A 21,579-nucleotide genomic window follows, 5' to 3' on the forward strand; every position below is an offset into this window, starting at 1 on the left:
CTCTGAAATCATTTGGCACAAGCCAGGCAGCAGCAGCACCATGCCCTGTGTGTTTTGGTGGAGCTCGTGTATTTGCAGAGCAGGCCCAGTTTCTTACGACTGAAGTGCTTGTTTAACTTCCCAGGACTCTGTCATCCAGGCTAGCTGTATTTGAGACGATGGATTGTTTTGTCAGGCTGTTGTCTGTGCTGTCAGAGGAGCACTATAAATACACACGTAGTTCTCCATTTCCCTATCTCTCACTCTGTAAGAGGAAATGGGCTTGCGATTAGCATTGAGAGGAACTTGTGAAATGACACAGCTGTACTGTAAAAAACCACCATCCCACAGACTTTACTGCCAGAGGAACTCGACAGCCAGCACTGACAGAGCCCAGAGCAGGATTGCCCAAGCCATGGAGCGAGAGCCGATGCGCATAAGGGAGGGCTACTTGGTTAAGAAGGTAAGTGGGGTCGTTTTGGACTGAGAGGAAGAGAAAACTAACTCTGAACAGGTTGGGAAGATGTAGGGAAACATACTGTGGAATCTTGGCAAAGAGGCAACAGGAAAGAGCCACAGCCTACTCAGCTGGGTTAAACATAAAGGAAGACTAGTGAGATTAAAGAGGTCACATCACCTTGACCTCGAGACAGTGTGTGGGGACACAGGCACATCCAGTCTTTGGGAAGGCAGTTGCTGCTCCACAGCAACCTCTGCTTTGGAGTCTTTTGTAGTACAGCCCATAGGATAAAGCCTTTACTTTTATTTGAATACACAGTGGCTTCCACTGGCAGAGCAACTACAAGGGGAAATAAATGGTGGTAAGTAAAATAACAATGATATTTAACTGCATAGTAGGATGGGTGAGGTTGTGGCATGTTCCTCTTGAAACACAAACTTCAGTTATTTTAGCACCAGTCAGACATTCCACGGAAGCTCATATCTTCCTTGGGTATCACATGAAGGGCTCTTCATTGAACATAATATGTGATTTATTGATGCAGGGCAGCATGTTTAATACCTGGAAGCCAATGTGGGTTGTGCTCTTAGAAGATGGAATTGAATTCTACAAGCGGAAGGCTGATAACAGTCCCAAAGGGATGATCCCACTAAAAGGAAGCTCTATTCAGAGCCCATGCCAAGATTTTGGCAAAAGAATGGTATGTACTTTTTTATAAAAAGAATTGACAGTATACTTATACTTCTGGAAGCACTGAAAAGGCAAAAGGGTGGTAGCTGCAAATTCCTGTCACTCATTCTAGTGGCAATTCGCATTTGCCTTAGGAGGTCACAAGCAGGCTTGGAATTGTGCACTATTTGAATTCAGAACACTTCAAGAGGATTAATTTAGAAAGCATTTGGGGGGTTGGTTAGTTGGTTTTTGTTAAACTTCTGAGACTCTCAGAGAGCAGGATTAAATTTTATTGGTGTAAGATATTTTGCAGATGAATAGCAACAACTCGTGTATTAAATATAACTCTTAAATGTCACAGAATAAAGCTGTGGGAAAATATTTTGTGAGCAGGAGAAGCATTTATTTTTTATCAAGGAACAACTGGCTTGCTCAGACAGGAAGGAGATAAATGCTGTGTCACACATATTTTGTTACAGGGTTCCAGAAAAATAGTTGGTAAAACAGGATTTCTCATATGAGCAAAGAATCATATCATTAGTCATTTATTATTTTGTCAACTCAGTTTCATCAAATAGGCATGACATCCCCATTAATTCCTCTGACAAAGGGGTTCCCCAGAATCTGGAACATTATTCCACCACAGTTTAAAGAAATTTACCATAGGGATACCTGACTAAAGACAGAAGTCTCTGTGAGAGTATTAGAAAAATAGAAAGCGTGAGACATGGCTGAGACAGTTAACTTTACTTTTTCATATGAGTAAAGTGGGGATACTTAAACCTGTCCTTAGGTTTTGTAGTAAGTGGAATCAGGATCCCTTGTGTCACATTTGGACCTGCTGGCTTTGTTTTTTCCTTATTTTCTTTCTTCTGCTTTCTTTCTTTCCTTTTCCTTTTTTTTTTTTTTGGGGGGGGGGAGGGTGGGTTTGTTTTTTATTGTTGTTGTTGTTGTTAAAGAACCCATATTTATATGAAAAAAAACCACTCTGATCCTTACTAAGTCTTTTTAGACTTACATCTGTCAAGAGAAAGGACCTGTTAACTTCAAAGCTGTCTTTGAGACAGTATAGAAAAAAGATGGGGCAGAGAATAAAGATTGCTGTTAATCCTGTGCTCATTATTTTATTAAGAAGTCTCAGCCCAACACTTCTTACTCTATATATGAAAGAGAAGGGTACTATACATGAGAGAGTGTACTGTGCAAGAGTATCACAGACCTAGATTGTAATGGCAGAAATTAAGTTTTTCTCACAAAGCATTCTTCTCCAAACAGTTTTGTGTTGGGTTTTGGCTTTTTCCTTTAACTCTCAGAAAGGCACTGTCATCAACATTGTTTCACAATAGTTGCTTGAAAATGTCAGTAACATATTTACAATAAAGGAAAAAGAATTCACTAGCATATGTGCATTCAACAAAGCAGGCAAAGAGGTCTGAAGTATCTGATGTCTGCTGAAGGCAGAGTGAGAGAGATCCTTACCTGCCCAAAGGGCTCCTTTGGGATGCACCAGTCTCCAGGAGGTGCAGTGTATCTTTATGGAAGGGTGACAGCCTCTGAAGATCATTCCTTTGCCTGCACTGGTTTTCTGTTATGCTTCATTTTACATTGGGTGTTTACATAATGAGCTTTACATTATGTTTCATTTTAGTTCCTGGGGTCTTTTCTGAGGGATAATAAAGACAAAGAGAGAGCCAGTGGTTGAGGCACACAAAATAGCTTTTCATAAATGAGATTTACTGCAGGGTTTGCTGAAGTCAGTGGAAACAATCCAAATTACTTCAGCAGGCATTGGAGCAGATCCTTCATATTGAGGTGGTGAGATTGTTCTGCAAGTCCATAAACCAGTAGCCCTGGAGTTGGATTTTCTCTTAAAATTTCATATAGTCAAAAACTGAACATGTTCACTCATACGAACAAAGCTATCACCAGGGTTATTCTTACGAGTACTGACCAATATGATTAAACATAAGTTCCTACATGTATTCCTTGAAAACGTAGTATCTTCATTTTTACATCTTATATTTTACAGCTTTACTGTACTGCTGAATTCAATATTTCTGCATTCTGTTCTGGCTTCTCACTACTTACATGTCAAAGCATACAGTTAAGCCTCTTATGGGAATTACTCTGGTTATTAAGTTTATATGGCTAGAAATGAAAGTATATTTTTGGGACGGGAATTCTGTGTGGTGAATAGTGGGAGAATTTTTATTGGGTCAGTTTTAAGTACAGTCTCATCTGTCTTGTCTGAGCCCAGTTTGGAGCAGGGACTATTGGGCCACAAACAAATTTCTATATTTCTCTGGTTAAATTTTTGAATCAGCTTGTGTATCTGCACCAGGACTTCATTTGAAAGCTCAGAGCACATCACCGACATGCTTTGTTTACTACATCAATTGCAAAATACAGATGCTGAGGGGAAAAGAAGCAATCGTGGATTTGTTAAGCACAGATAAAGGCTGTTCAGAAGGGGCTGCAACTGCATATTTTGAGATTATATTTCAAAATACATTAACCACTGTCTGCTGTCCTTGATTTGATGTTTGATCATTGTTTATTGTAACATAAATTCTGATGCTCTTCAGCTTTTTCCATTTCCCCCATGCTTTTCGTGTGGACAGCATTATCCTGTTTGGTTGCTCATAGTAAGATTAATCTCTCCCAATTTAAATAGGTAAAATGTTGGTATTTAGTTTAATCTAATGGTCTAATTTTCTCAGAAACACAACCAGATATAAATCATCAGAGGGAGGCTTGGTCACATCTAGGATTGGAGACTCAACCTCTTTACCAATTTCAGAGGAAGCCCTGAAGTCTATTTAACTTACTGGCCTAACTTGTAAATGCTAAAAAGAAACGGCTTTGCCAGTCTTTTCCATGTGCTGAAAATGAAAACTCTTAGCATTTCACTCTAGGTTGCTTCTCAACTCTTTGAGAAGGCTATTTTTTTCCTTTAGTAATCTCGTCAATGCTTTGGTATTTCATTCTATTAATCTGGGGTGTTAGCTTGACTGTTGAATATTGGGGTTTGGATGGATCTGTCTGTTTGCTTTTGTCATACACTATACATTGATTTTCAGTGTGTAAGTCTTTCCTGCATAACAGAAAAGGTGAGTATTGCTGGAAATATGAACAGTATCAGATAAGAAAAGACTACATTTCTATCTGAGATGGGCTTTGAGGACTTGTTGCTTTATAAGTTTGAAATGTATCTTCCATGAAATTCAGTTTGACTTCTGCACAATTTCAGGGTGTCAGATTTTTCCCTGTTGGCCATAGTTTGTAAAATGCTTGTGAGGGATGCTCAGAAATGTATCATTTACAAACATGGGCAGACTCATTCAGTGTTGATTTCACTGATGTAAATTTGCTTCTCTTTGACAGTAGCCTTTGCTTTCTTTGCCCTAATCAAGTTGTGCTGTTGACTTGTGGCTTAGCTTGGCATTTTTAGACACCTGCTGAGTCAGAACCTGTGATATTTATTATAATACAACTACAGAACAAATTAGTGTCACTCATGGGGAGCTATATTTTAGAGGAAGTGGAAACGTGAGTAATTAGATCCAGATTTTCTATCCAGAAGATGACTGGATGGAAATGAGTTCAAACAGTGTGAACTTTGTTGAATGGTTTTGGGAGGTCATTGTAATTTCTTCTGTTTACAACTACCTCTAGATGATCTAGTCTCATTTTTTGGGAAATACAGCCTTTCCATTGTTGCTAGTGCATTTAGATAGGTGATCCTAAGGTGTAGCCAAGGATTGGGTGTATCATCTCCCTACCAAGGCATTAAAGGTTTACTAGGCTGCAAATATACTCAGGTACTCTCTAGTGTGTGACCTTTTTTCTCCTTGTGAGAAATATGATGTGGGGTATTTTTCGTCTTCAGACTGTTCACATGTCTCTAAACATTAAAACAAATTTATATCCATTGTAAACCTGCAGGCTGGGTGCTTCTAATGCCTTAGGATTTTAATTTTCATATTTTTCAAATCCTGTACTTCTTTAGTGTATAACTCTAAAACTCCATATAGAGTGTTAGCTACTGTCATCACATTTTGGTCAGACAAAATGATTCCTCTAGGCCTGAAGCTCAAGGACATCTCACTGTCCCAGGCCCTGAAAGTATAAACAAAAGTGAGTTGGGGGGGAAGCAAACTGGGGATACATGACTTCATTACCTGAAGCTGTAATTGGAATATTAACCCCTGATATGTAAATGGACCAAACTTATAACTGTGGGAAAAACTCGTGACCATTGTCCATCTTGGGTGTAGCCCCTCGGAAGCTTCTGACTGCCCAAGGTGTACCTATTGAAGGCCTTTAATAAATACCCACTTTTATTCTCTTAATCTTGTCTAGCCTCTGTTCCAGGTAGCCACTCCAAGGAATCACTTCAGCCTTTCAGCTGTGTTGAACTTCCCAGCAAAAGTTAGAATCAGCAGCTGTATTGGTGCCACAGACTATTGCTATTGAGCCAGAAACGACACAGATAAATGAGTGCCACACCCCATGCATTCACAGAAGACTAAGTCACTTTATTAAGAAACCCCATTCCTTTTGTACCCTAGTGTGCTATAGGTGGACCTGATTGGTCCTTTAATTAAAACACCATCACCACCGGCTAGTTAAGAAACCACCCTTTTGGTAAACATAGCTCCATAACACATTCCACATGTTCACAACATCAGGTGCAGCAAGTTAAGACAAGAATTGTTTATAATTATTTTCTCCGAGCTTCTCACAGCCTTTTCCAGAACAATGCCTGGGAAAGTTGTCTGTTTCCTTCTCTCTGAGCTTCTCTCAGCCTTTTCCAGAACAGTGCCTGGGAAAGTTGTCTGTTTCTGCCTATGACCAGAGAACTGCCTCCACAGCACGCCTTGGATGTGCTGATGATGCCAGGATCAGTGATGGTGAAGTAACAAAAAGATTCAGTTATGTGCAGTGCTTATTCATGTTTTTTTTTTTCAGTTTCTGTCATTTTACTGTGTCTCCTAGACACTTTACATAGTCCTTAGGCATAGGTAGGTTGTATGTTGTGGTAGTACTACCTTAATTGTGCCCAACTGGCTACACCAAAGCAACTTAAAAAAACCCCCAAACACCTCCTGTAATTTATTATTCCAGTTTGTCTTCAAGCTCACTGTGGCCAAGCAGCAGGACCACTTTTTTCAAGCTGCCTACCTGGAGGAGAGAGATGCCTGGGTGCGGGATATCAAGAAAGCAATTCACCATTTAGATGGAGGCCAAAGGTTTGCCAGAAAATCCACAAGGAAGTCCATCAGATTGCCTGAAACAATCAATCTGAGGTTTGTTCTCATGGCTCTGCTCCCCCATTTACTTCCTTCTGCAGTCAGTGTGTCAGACATGTAACCTTGGTCAGGAAGAACAATGAGCCTGTCTGTCCATGGATTCTCTCACAGCCCTTTCTGCATGACTAAAAATTTCAGTTTGTACAATGTGTCAGAAATGAGCTGGCAATCAGAACTGGGAAGATCTTTTTGAATGTATTATCATTTACCAAAACATGCTTGTTTATCAAAGATTTTTTGCTGATAAAGAGATTTCTGGGCATAATGGAGTGCAAGAGGATGTGCCAGCCAAAGTATGGCTCTTCCAGGATAAGCATTTTATACAATAAATCATTTATTACAAAAAATATTTTAGACCTTTTGTTTACTCTCCAAAGAAATGCTGATGTTAGCCTAGTTTTTGGATGGTGAGGGGACTGTGGTGCCTGCCAAAGAATATGAAATTGGCAAAGGGAGAAGAAGAGATAAAGGGAAGCAAGCTGTTAGTACTTTCCAAAATCAAGGATGACTTGTTTTCTGCCTCTGAGCTGTAAATGCCAAGATAAAAATGAACCTGAAGTTCTTATAAGACAGCAAAACTGCACAGTGCCTAGATCATCTGAGAGCATGCAAACTTTGGGACAGGGACAGGTTTTCTGCTCAGCCCAGGACCTTTGGGTGAATGCAGAGCACAGCAGTGAACCCTCCTGCTGGGGCTGTGGGGCCCTGTGAAGGTGCCTCAGCAGTGGGTGTTCCTCTCTTCATGCTATAGTCACCACAAGTAGTTGCATTCTCAAAATAGGGTGATGTGGTGAGCCCTTTGTGCACTCCGCCCTCTGCTCCCACAGCTGTGAGGTAATGTCATGAGATCTCCAGGCTTTGCAACTTGAATTTTTAAGGAGATGCAGGAGATGAAACTAAGCCAAGTTACAGCTCTGCAGAGAGCTGAACAGGAAGCCCCCATAAATGACAATGACATTGTTGTACAAACCAGCAAAACCTTTTTATTTGCTAACAGTTTCTGTGGTTCTTTTTGTGCACAGTGCTTTGTACCTCTCAATGAAAGATCCTGAAAAGGGAATAAAGGAGTTGAAGCTGGAAAAAGATAAAAGAGTGTTTCATCACTGCTTTACAGGTAAGGAGCTCCTGTCCCTCTATTCTATAAAATAAAGGCAGCACAGAGTTGAAAAACTAAAGAGGTGAAACAGCTCTAAGCTCTGTAGAGCACAGAGAAGTTTGCTATTTTCTTGACTAACCCAGGAGATGCTCAAAGGATGTATCTTGGAAAAGTGTTCAGTTATGGCCATGGTAAACAAAGGAGAAGGATGAAATTTTAGCAGTGTCAGAAAGATTGAAGTAATCTTTTGAGTAGATTGTAGTGTGAAACACTTAAATACAGAAGAATTATCCAGTTCTGGATTTTTCATCACTGAAGGCTGTCCCATTGTAATTACTGTTTCTCTCAAAGTCAAATCTGTGTTTGTGCTCAAAAGCACACAGATGTAGCACTTGAGGACATTGCTTAGGGGTGGACATGGCAGTGTTGGGTTAATGGTTGGACTGATTATCTTGGAGGTATTTTCCAACCTTAGTGATTTCCAACAGCATTGTGTTAGTAGCATAGCAGCCTGGATCCAGGCTTGGCTGTCCTCTGTGCATCCCCAGTCTCTGTCTTTGAGGCTTCCCAGCTCAGCCCTGCATCCCCTCCCAGCTCCCTTCTCCATCAGGAATGGTGTTTGAGAGCTGTCCTGGCCCCTGCCATCAGCTAGAAAGGCTGTACCTCACTGGATGGCCAGGAACCTCCCTAGATTAGCTCCCCATATTCTTGCTAAGAACATTTTTCAGGAGATTGATGAATACATGGAGTAGGCTTGTTTCCTGTGTACTTTTAGGCTTCTTCATGTCTCTCTTGGTTTGTGGCTGATCTTTTGTTCCTTTGTAACCAGGCACCTGTGTGATTGACTGGCTGGTGTCCAGCAGCTCCGTCCGAAATCGCAAAGAAGGTCTCCTGCTTGCCTCTTCCCTCTTGAGTGAAGGCTACCTACAGCCTGCTGGGGACACGTCCAAGGCAGCTGCTGAGGGACTGTCTGACACCCCCTTCCTGGATCTCAGTGATGCCTACTATTACTTTGTGAGCATTGTATTCTGGTTTTTTATTGTCTCACTTACTGATGGCTCTGCTTTTCTCATGCTTCTTGTTGGGCTTCTTAAATCCTGGAGGAATGATTGTACAGAAATGGAGAAATCTGTCTTAATCGTTTTTTTTCCTGTTGTGCTCAGAATGAGCCTGTTCACTTTAATAGTTTTAACCAGGACAGATTTTCTTTTTTTTTTTTCCTGGCACCTTCTAGGTGTGAATTGAGTGCTGAGACTAAGTGTGGGAAATGAATTTGTAGAGAATTCTCAAAGCCTGATAGAAGGCTCCCATAGTATGCATCTTTAAGCTGGGTTCTTTTTAACTTAGACTTTGTTCCTGGTAATTGTACTGGTGACCAGAATTTAACCATCTGTTTCCCCGTTGATTCAGTAGAAGAGAGTAAATCATTATCACAGGGCTTCAGAGAGTGGCAGAAGCTACAAACCCATTTTTATGCAGACACATCAAATGTGACTCAGTGTGAGTGTGCACACACACAGCTTGCCTGTAAGCAAAGAAGTAAAAGTTTTTAATATCCCCCAGTAACCTGTTCTGGGTGTCATACCCAGCCTTCTCCCTTTATTACTTCATATTCTGTGGCCTGATTTGAAGAACTTGAAATATCACAATCAAATAATGTTTGAAAGATATTTGGCTTATAGACTTATGCTAACAAAAAAGTATGCCTTCTGTAAAGTGAAAACAAGTAAATCAGTATTACAATTCTGTTTATGTTTACCACATTGAATCACTTGGCTTTAGCAAAATTACTCTCCCACTACTCATTTGTTTTCCTAAATAGTTTGTGCTAGGGAGACTTTACCTGTTCAGCAGAGACACTCCTGGTAAAGGCAGCCTTGTGGCCTCCTAGGATGCTTCTTGTACAGCCCATGTGTACCCTGCTTGTTTTTGGATTATTTTTAGATTAATTCAATACCAGTGTGGTGTGAGGAGGCTGCAGAAAGTCATCTTGACTTGGTATCATAGAAGTGTAGTCCCAACTCACATTAAAATGTGTCCATGGTGAATTGGAGAGCTCCTCAACTTCACTGGGAGGCTCTTCCAATAAAAGGTTAGATAATTTAACAATAACTATAACCACAACAATAATAATATTTTTTGGGGGGTGGCAAAAAACAGCATGGAGGGAAGCCAAAAGATGCCAGATTGGTCATTGTACATAAGCAAGCAGCAACTGTGTAACTTCTGTACCATTTTTCTTGTGGTATTGCAGCCAGACAGTGGATTTTTCTGTGAGGGATATTCCAGTGATGATGATGTGGTCCTAAAAGAAGAATTCAGAGGCACAATCGTCAAACAAGGATGTTTGCTGAAACAGGTCAGTGTTGCCCATGTTCCTTCCTGTCACTAGGGTGATGTTACATGGGTGCAAGATTACTCTTTTACACTTAAAAGCTTTAGGTAAGAGAGAAACTATGCTATGGCATTTCCACACTTGGCAAATTTCATCTCTGTCTTTCCTGACTTTGCACAAGGAACACTTGCTGCAGCAGGACTCTGGACAAATATTGCAAGGTTAATTGCTCTTACCACAAAATAAAACAGTTGATAGCTTTAATTAGGAAAGAGTCCTGACACAGAAGATGTAACAAGTCATTGGTACAATGCAAAACTGACCTCCAGTAAAAAAGCTGCCACTCCTGTGTCTCTCTGGACACACAACTGGATTCAGTTGCCAGTTTTCATGGACTTTTTCAGTGTGCTTGAGCAAAGGAGTTGTTTCAGTCACTAATATTTGATGTGTAAGACAGCAGATAACTGGATACCTTCATTTCCAGCAAAACTTTAAGCAATACAGTGAATGTCATGTTTCCAAGGCCATTGCAAGCAGACATTAGTGAACCGAAGGCAAAATCAGGATTCTTCAATGAATAAAATGGGTCAGGTGGAAGGGACCTGCAACAATCCTCTGGTTCAACCACCTGACTACTTCAGGGCTGACCAAGGCTTAAAGCACATTGTTAAGGGTTTTGTTGTCCAAAAGCTTCTCACACATGGACAGACATGGTGAATTGATCCCCTCTCTAGGTAGCCTGTTGGACTGTTTGACCACCCTCTTTCTAAAGAAATGTTTCCTAATATTGAGTCTGAACCTGCACGGTTAAAATAGTCTTTGAGGGCCTAAGAACTTTTTGGTGGTGCTAAAAAGTATTTCTCTTGTTTAATCAGTTTACTCAGTGGAAGAAATTAGACCCACGCCTTGCTGCTCTTTTACTCTGTCACGTTCTTACCAACCTAGTTAGTAAGAGCTTCCATGCAAACAGGAGCTAATTGAGAAACTTGTACTTTGAAATGCCAGAGGAAGTGATTCATGACAATCTTCCACCAGTGTTAGTCTGCACTTAGTTAGCCTTCAGTGAGTTGTGGGTCATTGCCTGGTAGAGTCACTGCTTCTGCTGAAAATGCTTCCACACCCATGCTTTTCAGTCATGAAAATGGGCCGTGAGGCACCTATGTCCATATTTCTGCCTGAGCTTCTCAGCCATGAGCCTTCCAGGGTGTTTAAGCCAGATAAGCATTTTTTTTGTTATCTTTGCAGGCACAGAAAGACTTTCAGCTTATCCTTGTCAATAATTCAAGCTACCTTCCTGCAAGGCACTTTGCAGCCATGTTTTCTAGCAAGCAGTTAAAACCCAGTTCTTACAGACCTCATGTGAATCAACTATATCACACAGACTGTGTGATATATTTAGGGGAATCTGCCGTGTTGAAGCTCCTCTGTTTTGCACCAAAAAAAAAAAAAAAAAAAAAAAAAAGAGAGAGCAGTTTGATAGCCCACTTCTTGTGCAAAAGATTGGAATGCAGAAAAGGCAGATTCAAGTCCTACTCCAGTGAGTATTTCCTGTCCAGAATATAGGTTTTTTCCCTTTTGCATTTGCCTGTCCTCTCATGTGTGATTAAGATTTGCATGCAGGCAAAGCAGCTGTGTGACATTACTGTTTTGAAATTTCCTAGGGACATCGGAGGAAGAACTGGAAAGTGAGAAAGTTCGTTTTAAGAGATGATCCTGCATATCTTCACTATTATGATCCTGCTGGAGTAAGAGAGATTTGGTTTATTTCTCTGTTTGTTTTGAATCCAATGCCTTGTAGAAGTATCTGCATGGAGTATTTGCATGCGAATGTGACAGGAAAGATCAGGCAGGGCAGTGGGACTGTTCTTCCATGGCCTAGCCATCCTCTAGAAAAGCAGAGTGAAGGATAGTTTCTGGAGCTGTCAAGTCAGGGTGGCAAGTGCCACCCAGACCTGGGAATAAGTAACACTGCTCTGTATTTTCACATCTCATTTGTGATTAATTAGAATTAATATGTACTCTCACCTGATCAAAACAAATTAGGTCCTAAGTGCAAATGAACACAATGCAGCAATTTTACAGTTTATATTTGAGGTATTTGCCATGCTAGGCTGAGACATAGCATCCTATTTCTTGTGTATTTCTAATGGGCCCATTCCCATACTAAATACTCTGCAGATCCTGAATTCTAAATCACAAGAGATTCCCTATTTATTTGTAAGCCTATTTCTTACCACACCCCCAATCCTCCATGTCAACACAGATTGAAGATCCCCTGTGCTCTCGGGTGAGACACACTAAGTAATCAAATGGTTTTGTCTCCATTCTGGAAATGTAGCCATATCTTAACATGCTAGTGGTTTCAGAAGTGTTGCATTTCATTTTGATTTCATGTCCTCCCCAGGGAGAAGAACCACTGGGAGCAATTCACTTGAGAGGCTGCGTGGTGACAGCAGTGGAAGATATGCCAGACAGTAAGGAACCATATTGAATGAGTTCTCTAATAAGTTTTTGGTACAAACCCCCCTTTCAATCTTCCTAAAATCACAAGTGTTTTTTATTCCAAAGCAATATATGTACAATGATTCAGTAATTCTAATAACTGATCTCACTTTTTCTGTGTGAACTACAGGGAAAGGACACTGTGGTAAAAGTAGCAATAGGGAATCTTTTATACTGTCAGTAATTTGGGGGAGGCTGGTCAAAAGGATGACACAAACCCTGTGTTAGGAGAACTGGCCTTTAGGCAAAGTAAGCTGAGTTTGATCTCTTTAGTTAATGAATTTGGGATGGAAGCTTCATGTTAGAAATGGTTATGCTGACAAATTGTTACTGTCCACCTTCTCTTCCTTCCCAAAGCTAGAAGTTGGGGAACTGAAATGGTGTTGCTGCAAGGACAAAGAAACATTAATTTCATGCATTCTCCTCTCCATAGGAAAGGCTGGCTATCATATCCAGCAAGAAAGTCTCTTGGTATCTCAGAAAATAAATGAATACGACATAAACATCTTATTTTTGTAGCTGGCAAGGCATGGGATGGTTTGGGGAATATGATCTGTCTGCAGGATTGCAGATCCTTCCATTTGAAGGAAAGGATTTGAAACCTTTGATTTGAAACCAACAAACCAGTGACTCCTGAGGGTGAAACGTGAAAAATTTGTGAGTGGTTTCACTGAGAGAGAGGCTCATCTCTTGGACCCAATCTTTGTGAAGGCCTGATCAGGGTCAGCTGTAAAAAGAAAGGAGATTCCCTTACAGTGTGCAAAGGAGGAAATACTGAAAGTACAAGACTTTTTTCTCTCATAGCTGACTTTCTTATTTTTTCCTTGTAGCCAAGAAGTATGATGATGACAACATTCTCTTTGAAATCATCACAGCAAATGAAATCCACTATTACTTGCAAGCAGCCTCATCCACAGAACGTACAGAATGGATCAAAGCAATCCAGTCAGTTTCCAGGACTGGTAAATGAAGACAATCTTCCAACAAGACAGACAAAACCGAATTTAGCATTTCACCAAGCGAAAGCAGTATCATCCCAAAGGGCTTGTGTGTTGAGGTTGAGGACTGAGTGGAAGTTTCAATTTTATAGTGGGCACTAACAAACTAACATTTTTCCACTTGTGTTATGGTAATATTTTACTAAATTATAACATTATGCCATATGAGTGTGTTGCTTAGAGTAATCAGTTTACCTTGACAAGGTGACAAGGTTGCCACAGCTGATAGTGGGAATCTCACCATTAACAGGGAACACAGTCATGTCACTGACAGAGAGTTCCTCAATTAATCACCCTCTTCAGTGTGTGATGTGTTTCAGGATTTTCATGTATTTCAGTCTTGTCCAGACAATTTTTACACTTTCTTCTTTACCAGATCTTGTTGCTGCTTGTTCACTCACACAAATAATGCCATAGATATAAGGAAAAGAAGTGAACTCATTTGGAAACCTGATCCACTCCTTTCCAATCTGGCAGCTTTAAGAGAGGGAAGAATGCAGACAACTATGGAAACACCATGTGGAACCAAGTATAACTTCATGACAACAGTATGAGGAAAGGTCTCTCTTCTCACAATATTTCAAACACAAAGCAATCTCACTCCAAACTCCATATCACACAATTTTAAACCTTGCCAAATTTCTCCACAAAGATCCGTGCCAAAATCATTGTTTCCCTTTATTTAGGTCTACAAAGCAGATGCTGGGCTGTTAGGTACTGCACTCTATTTGGATTAAGAATCTTGCAGGAGAAGGGAAAGGATGCCTGGGTTGGTTACTTGAACTATGGATTGAAGGGGTTTTGATTAGGTTTTCATTTTTTAACCTCCAGCAACATAAACATACTCAGTCCTTGATTCTGTGCCTTAGCAATATAAGAGAAACCTTGTGCTTTTAACTGAAAGAAATATTTTTATTTGATAGGGTCAGTTCACCTGATCAATCCTTGCCTTTTTGTATGACCGTATATCAAACAAACTTCTAAGTCTTAAACTCTAACGAGGAGTTGAAAATCAAGTTAATGTCAGACTGTGCATGTAGGCTGTTCCTGGTACAGACTGAAGTTTGAGTGAAGGAGACTTCAAAATCTTTAAAACTTTGTCCATAGATCTAATAAGGTACCTTATACTTAAGAATTTTTATTGGGATCTCTTCCATCTAAAAATAAATGCAGAGCTAAAGCTTCTCTCCAGTTGTGCTTAATTATACCTGTAGCTGAGCTAATGAGCCTGAAGCTCTGTTGCCTTGCATTACTTATCCCAAAGTATATACAGCCTTGCAGGAGCAGCAGGCTGAAACACTGCATCATCATGTCCAGTTCAGCTGGCCAGCAGAAATCAGCTTCTGGCAGGCATTTCCTGTCTCTCATGAAAGCTATCAGGATCGTTGAAGTCTGATGTGTCATTCTGAGGAAGGAAGACTCATGGTAAAAAGACCCACTTTTTGCTCAGCCTGCTTTCTTGATAATTGCTGCTTATTTTTGCTTTCAGAGCTCACTAACCCAAAAATACCCAAGGGCACAGGAAAAGAGAAAAAGAACCACCCCACACAACCAAATAACAGAAACTTGTCCAGCTTACTAAAGGAGGGATGTGACTGCCAAAATTAAACAAAAATTAAAATGTTTTACCAGTCCATGACTTTATAATTTTAAACTTGCCCAGTCCAAGGTATGGCTGTCCACCTATAAATGGTATTTTCTCAGGCAGAGGATGATAGTGTATTTAGGGGAGAGCTCTTATGTTTGTACCATCCTATATTGATGGGGTCTGTAATCTCATAGCTAGTGCTTCAGAAGACACATTTCGAGGGTTTATAGGTGCCTCTGCTTCTTGGCAGCAGTGAGAAGATCTTGTCCAAGGGAATTCAGAATTAAAAAAGCAACTACATGTCTATCAGAGATGATAATGCCAGCCCAGTAACTCAGAAGGCATGAAGAGGCACAGATCCTGAATACTGGCACAAAAAGAGAGAGACAGCTTTGTGAAAGGAACTACTAAACAAAAGGGAGGAAACAGAACAGCAGACCTATGTGTGTCATGCTTCCTCTAACTTTCACCCTCTAACTATTTAAATCACACTTCTACCACACTCTCAGCAATTACTACTACAGCAATTATTAATATCGGTTTCTTTTTTATTTATAAGAAAGACCTAGTCTAAAGGACAGCAAAATAAACAAACCATTGTAGATAAGGATTGTATTTATTATCTTCACTTACTGAAAGACCTGTATAACATAATCTCATATAAATATCCTCTTAAGTTCATGTTTGTCTTGCCACAACTTGCACTGAGCAATTTTCCCTTTCCTGGAACACTGCCTACGTGCCTACTACAGTCAGAGTCAGATTTTTGGAAATGTTGCTTAACCATGCACCCATAAAAACACCCACACAGACACACCACTCCTACTTCCATTTTAAAATGAAGTTTAAAAGAAAATGGTATGAAGCAAACCACAAACACAGATGCTGTAAAAATAATAACCCCAGCCCAACAAGCTTCCAGCTTGAGTCAGTGTTAGTACTTCTTACAATGCAACAGACAACACATAGGGATGTAGTTTGGACTTAATATGTCTCTATCATTTTTTTCAAAGAGCTGTTTACTTTCTCTGCCCCACAGCTTTCTTCTGAAGGGTAAGGTGATATAACTTTCTTGATAAGTGTAGTTATTTTGGTGCTTTTCTTTGCAGTGTGCTGTCTTTGCTTTTTATTTGAAAGAACAGTTAACAGAAAATGTGAAATATGTACTGAAAATGTTTTATTAATAGAACTAACTAGTTTACTTAGTAATATTTAATCAAAGTTGTTTCATAAAGAAAAAAACCCAACTCATTAAGGCCTCTGAGGTATCTAACATTTACTGTCAAACCTCTCTTTTAGAAAAGTTTTTATTTTCATTTATTCTCACAATATTACATAGAACTCTTCAATGCAGTAGTATCTCTTCTGTCTTTGGCTTACAGTTCACTTTACCACAAACATTAAAAACCTATTTCCCCCCCATAATTTATTCTCAAATATTTGGGAAGTTATTTGAGTTCAAACTACTTGCTTCACAGGGCTCTTGATAAGTGCTTTTCACTGTTTGAAGTGTTCCTCCATTTGTTCTGAGTTCAAGCTTGGGCAACACTGAAATCCAGAAAAAATTTTCCCTAAATAATGTTTTTGGTGAGGTCCATAAACATTTAAGTAGGGTGGGAGTTTTGGGAGGAGGGCAGTGGGGTGGAAATGGGTTGGGTTTTTTGGTTATTCTTTTTCAGTTTGTATCTTCTAAAACTGTAGGAGACTATAGGAGGAACTTGAAAAGGGAAAATAAGTTGGTAAGAGTCCTCTGGAGGTTGTTGGTATTTCTGTAGGTGCCTACAGTTGTGTTTTGAAAAGTGCAGGTAACTTTTGTTTGTGAGCTGTGATCTTCTCATTGGTATATAGAGCTTTTTCTACACTCAATGTGAACTCTGACTGAAAACAAAGTTCTTCTTTTGTTGTTACTCATCAGGCTTCTTGAAATAGAACTTCTTTATTTGGCTTCAAAATAAGCTTGGGAGGGGGGTTTTGATTAGAACATAGCACTTCCTGCTTTGCATTTAGAACCAGAACTGTGGCATAGGTAATTTTTGTTTGTGAGCTGTGATCTCGTTGATATATAGAGCTTTTTCTACACTCAAGGTGAACTCTGACTGAAAACAAAGTTCTTCTTTTGTTGTTACTCATCAGGCTTCTTGAAATAGAACTTCTTTATTTGGCTTCAAAATAAGCTTGGGAGGGGGGTTTTGATTAGAACATAGCACTTCCTGCTTTGCATTTAGAACCAGAACTGTGGCTTTCCATACTTTGTTTCTGGTTCTTGTAGATTGCCTAATTTTTTTTTTTTCCTTCCACTGCAGTAAAAGGGAGACTTAAACTGTGATAAAGGTGAATAAAATTCTGCTTTTCATGCTTCATTGGCCTTCCATGTTAAATTTTATGGGCAATATTAAAATTCTTTGCTTCCCTGCATTAGTTTTTAGTTCCTTCCAGTGCAGTAAAAGGGAGACTTAAACTGTATGAAAGGTGAATAAAATGCTGCTTTTCATGCTTCATTGGCCTTCCATGATAAATTTTATGGGCAACATTAAAACTCTTTGCTTTCCTTCATAGACTCTGCCTTTAAAATGACAGTGTCTTTCCTTCCTTTTCTTCAACTCATTAAAAGATGACTGAGCAGGAGGGAGGAAAATAATAAAATTAAATTTTATGGGCAATATTAAAATTCTTTGCTTCCCTGCATGGACTCTGCCTTTGTTTTAAGATGACAATGTCTTTCCCTCCTTTTCTTCAACTCATTAAAAGATGACTGAGCAGGAGGGAGGAAAATAATAAAAGAGAAATGCTGATAAAACTGGATGGAATTTTGCTTCTGGCAACTGAAAGGGAGAGAGATTATGTTAGTATTATTTAAAATTTGCTTTCAGTATGTTTTTCACCACAATTCTGAATATTGATAAACTGGAGTGATCAAGGGAGAGGAAAGAGAACTGGGGATTGACTAGTTTAATTTAAAAAATCCCACATAACTAGACACCCTAATCTTCCTACATCCTCAAACTCTGATATAAAAAGGATATTGAGAACTCTCAAAGTATTGCCATTAGCCTCTTTCTCTATCAAATATAATAGAACAGCCTATTGCAGACTGATGGTGTATCAATTATGTAAATCAATGTATGATCAATCTTTTCATGTACCTGCTTCGATATTGTAAGGAAAAGTCTGAAAATCCTTTCTTAATCACCAAAGTATATCAAAAGAAAATCAAGAAACCATCTCTTCTGTCCTTCATTGCTTCTGCTTTATGTGTATCTAAGTTGCTGTGTTTCCCAAGCACATGATGGGTAAAGTACAGTAACAAAATTGATGCACATGTGTGAGATATTTTTGAATAATAGGAAGAGTTATTTAGATCAGGCTTTTAATACTCTTATGTAGCTTTTTTCTAAAAGGAAGTGTTTAATTATTCTAGCATACAACTGGTAAAATAAGACTGGTTTGTTGGTTTGAGTTTCTCTTAATTAATACTTTTTACTTAAAGAAATTATTTATTTTCCAAGTTACATCTTCAGTTTTCCCTTTCTTCTCTTCTTCCCTCCCCCATATCCTTCTTCTTATAACTATTTTGACCTAAACATCCTAAAAGACAGCTGGTGTTTCTGCTTTCAGGCATCATAGAGCCATGGATCTTGGATGAGAAAACATAAATGCCTAGTGTCATTTCAGAATTGCTACAACATACCATGTGTTCTTTAGTCACGCCCTTAAAACAGTAAAAACTTCCTCTCTTCCCCTCATACTTGTGGGCTGTACATAGATATGTAGCTCCTTTATGGGTATTGGGTCCCTGTTTCAGCAGGTCCCTGGTGTTGTTATCTCTAAGTACACACAGTGATGAGCTGCATATTATCCTCATACTTGTGGGCTCTACATAGATATGAAGCTCCTTTATGGGTATTGGATTTTGAGCAGGTCCCTGGTGTTGTTGTCTCTAAGTACACACAGTGATGAGCTATTAAAATTACTTTAAGGAGCAGTGTAACTTAGTGAAACAAATTGTCTGCAGACCAGTGATGTTCAAAAATAAAGGTGCATTAGAAAAGCCAATTTAGTCTGGTCAGCCACACTGGGTGACTTTTGGCACGTTTTTGTGATTGGCTATGCTGTTAAAGGGCTATATAATGTACCTGGTGAAACCTAGGTGTTAGGATATCCCACATATATTTGTTCCGTGCTCTTGTTCTTTAGCAATGTGATGGAAAAGTAGTGGAAACTATTGAAAATATTCCTTCAGTGGAACAGACAAGTAAAGCTCTTATGGGGTATTGTAATATTTCATTTATTAGTTGCTAGATACTGCTGCTGAAAAAAAACTCCACCTTTTTCTCTTTCTCAACTTTTCCTTTTTCCCAAATAAGGATTAAAGGCTTAAGGTGGCTGGTTTATTTGACTGAAGTTTTCTCTCTGTTCCCAGCTTGCTCAAACTGTACCTTCAGTTAAAGTCTTCAAGCTGAATCATCCTATAGGCAGCTGACAGCAGCTTTTGGTTTTGGCATTCTGAGACCATGGAAATGTTTAAAAACCAATATTTGGTGCTATGAGTGACACATTACCTCATGGCCACTGGTGTCCTGTGGCATCTGGAGGAGCATTTGTGTACAGCTCTGGTATCTCAGCAACAAAACAGCCCACGCAGTCAGCACTCCTGGACTGGCAAAGAGCAGCTCCTTTGCCCCTTAAGGTTTTTAAAGTTTTTAAAAATGCAGCTTTAACAACATTTTTAAAAGTGAGTTAAAACCAGCTAATATTGTACCTAATTTGTGTGCTCGAGCAGGCTGGATTTATTCCCCTCTGGCTTTGTGAATCCATAGCTGCTGGGCATGGGTTGGCAGTGCTGGACAGGGTGATTCTGAGGAGCTGGGGGAGACTGCAGCAAACTGTGCCAGTACACAGAATTATCCTCTTGGGTTTCATCTTGGTAGGTCCTCCAGGGTCTCTGAGTTTGCAGTCCATCACCTCCCTCCTTCCCTTTCAACCCACAGTTGTAGCTTGGGTTTTTTGGTTTACCAGAATAGCAGAAGTGGGTCTAGCCCTTCATACTGAGGCCTCAACCCCCTGGCCCCCCTACACTCAATTCTTAGCTTTGTGCTGATCAGAAGATGCTGCTGACTTAAGGTGTTAAATGCAGCAGGTGATTTCTTCTGTGGTTTTGGAGATGGACTTTTCTGAACAAGCAATAGGGTGAAAAACAACTGCCAAGTGTCAATGTCTTGGGAACCCAGTATACCTCATCCCAAGTTCATTTGGAGGGAAAATAAAAAAATAACACTACCATCACCTAAGTCCTCCCAGCTGTATGCTTTTATTGTCTTCCTGTCAGCTCTGGTGGGCTGAAACATCTGATCCCAGTCCTGAGCTCAATTGTTCTGCCTTCAGTTGGGATAACTTTGTCACTTGGTACCTTCCAAAGATGATCAGGATAGAGACATGACTATCTGCACGTTTCTGCCTATTGGCAGAAACAAATTGACAAAATTAGCCTTGAAATTTGAGTGGTCTGATTAAAAGCCTGTGGTGATCAAATATCTCGTGCATACTTTTTCCTTTAGTCAGTTAATGGTGATGGCCCAAAGCCACATCCTGCACCCTGATGAAATAAAGCCACACTGTCAGCTAGTCACTTCAAAAATGGAGCACTGCAGCAAGGAGTATTTGCAAAGGTTCTAACACCAACAGGTGTTATTATAAATACCACAGGTGGGTTTTGGAGATGCAGAAATAAAATGTTGACCTGGGGGGCCCTCCAGCTGAGCTTCAGTGCTGGTCTTTTTGATATCGAGCTGTGCAGCACCTCTCAAGGTTTCGTGCTGGAGGGAAGCCTTTTTTTCTCATAGAAGCCTGGCTGGTTTAAGGCTTTGTTGCATAGTTGAGTTGTGTGGGCAGAAAACATCTGCAAACAGCTCTGCACACAAAAACTTCATGTGCTTTCTCCAAAGGGCTCTGTATCCTAGGAAAACTAGGTGGGTAGGCTGGTGAATGGCAGGAAGGCCAGGTGATGCCTTGTAAAGGCTGACCTAGAACAGAGACTAGATGGAGCTAAAGAATAAAGTAGGTATTTATTACAAGGCCTCAATGGATACACCTTGGGCAGCACAAGAGCCCAGCCAGGGCTACACCCAAGATGAACCCAAAATGGTCACAAAATGGATGAGCGGTCATGGGGTCTCACACTTTTATAAGTTTAGGTCCATTAGCATATTGGAACTAATTGTTCAATTATAGCTCTAGGTTATGAAGTCCCATCCTTATTTTTCTCTCTTCGGTCCACTGTTGTTTATGCTCTTGGGCCTGAAATTTGGATCATTTGTCCTTGGTCCCCAGCTAGAGAAGGAATTGTTTTGTCTACCTGCTCTGTGAAGAGAGCTTACCATCCCCTAATATGAAGCTCAGAAGTACACTCTAAAGCAGTACAGAATCTGAAAAATAGAAAAGCTAAAACCTGAGGCATCACAGGTGGAAAGCCTAGGTGATGGACACCTTGAGCACCTTTCTGCAGCTGCCACCTTCCAAGTGTCAGAGGCGTAAAAATGGCATGAGAATGGAAGTTCAGTGGGGTTTCAAAAGTAGAACTTTGCACTTCAGCAAAAATGTGTGGGTAAGAGGTAAGCACTGGAGCAGAAAAAGGGTTTCA

General features: G+C 40.0%; 1 protein-coding gene across 1 annotated transcript; it reads left to right on the plus strand.

Annotated features, from left to right (window-relative positions):
* The first annotated feature begins 330 nt into the window (after positions 1-330).
* Positions 331-16,928, plus strand: PLEK (pleckstrin). The gene is made up of 9 exons (XM_039719025.1): positions 331-442; positions 984-1,139; positions 6,239-6,420; positions 7,446-7,537; positions 8,349-8,533; positions 9,774-9,878; positions 11,516-11,599; positions 12,259-12,328; positions 13,187-16,928. The coding sequence occupies exons 1-9, from the start codon at positions 395-397 to the stop codon at positions 13,324-13,326; spliced, it is 1,062 nt and encodes a 353-aa protein (XP_039574959.1). The 5' UTR covers positions 331-394; the 3' UTR covers positions 13,327-16,928.
* The last annotated feature ends 4,651 nt before the right edge of the window (positions 16,929-21,579 follow it).

Source organism: Passer montanus, unplaced genomic scaffold (genome assembly GCF_014805655.1).
Source record: "Passer montanus isolate IOZ18808 unplaced genomic scaffold, ASM1480565v1 scaffold40, whole genome shotgun sequence".
Classification (NCBI taxonomy): domain Eukaryota; kingdom Metazoa; phylum Chordata; class Aves; order Passeriformes; family Passeridae; genus Passer; species Passer montanus.

Bases quoted from the DNA above. Each gene is read 5' to 3' on its own strand.
- PLEK (XM_039719025.1), top strand. From the start codon at position 395: ATGGAGCGAGAGCCGATGCGCATAAGGGAGGGCTACTTGGTTAAGAAG. The intron at 7,538-8,348 runs GTAAGGAGCTCC...CTTTGTAACCAG, and splicing joins GTTTCATCACTGCTTTACAG to GCACCTGTGTGATTGACTGG. The intron at 8,534-9,773 runs GTGAGCATTGTA...GTGGTATTGCAG, and splicing joins GTGATGCCTACTATTACTTT to CCAGACAGTGGATTTTTCTG.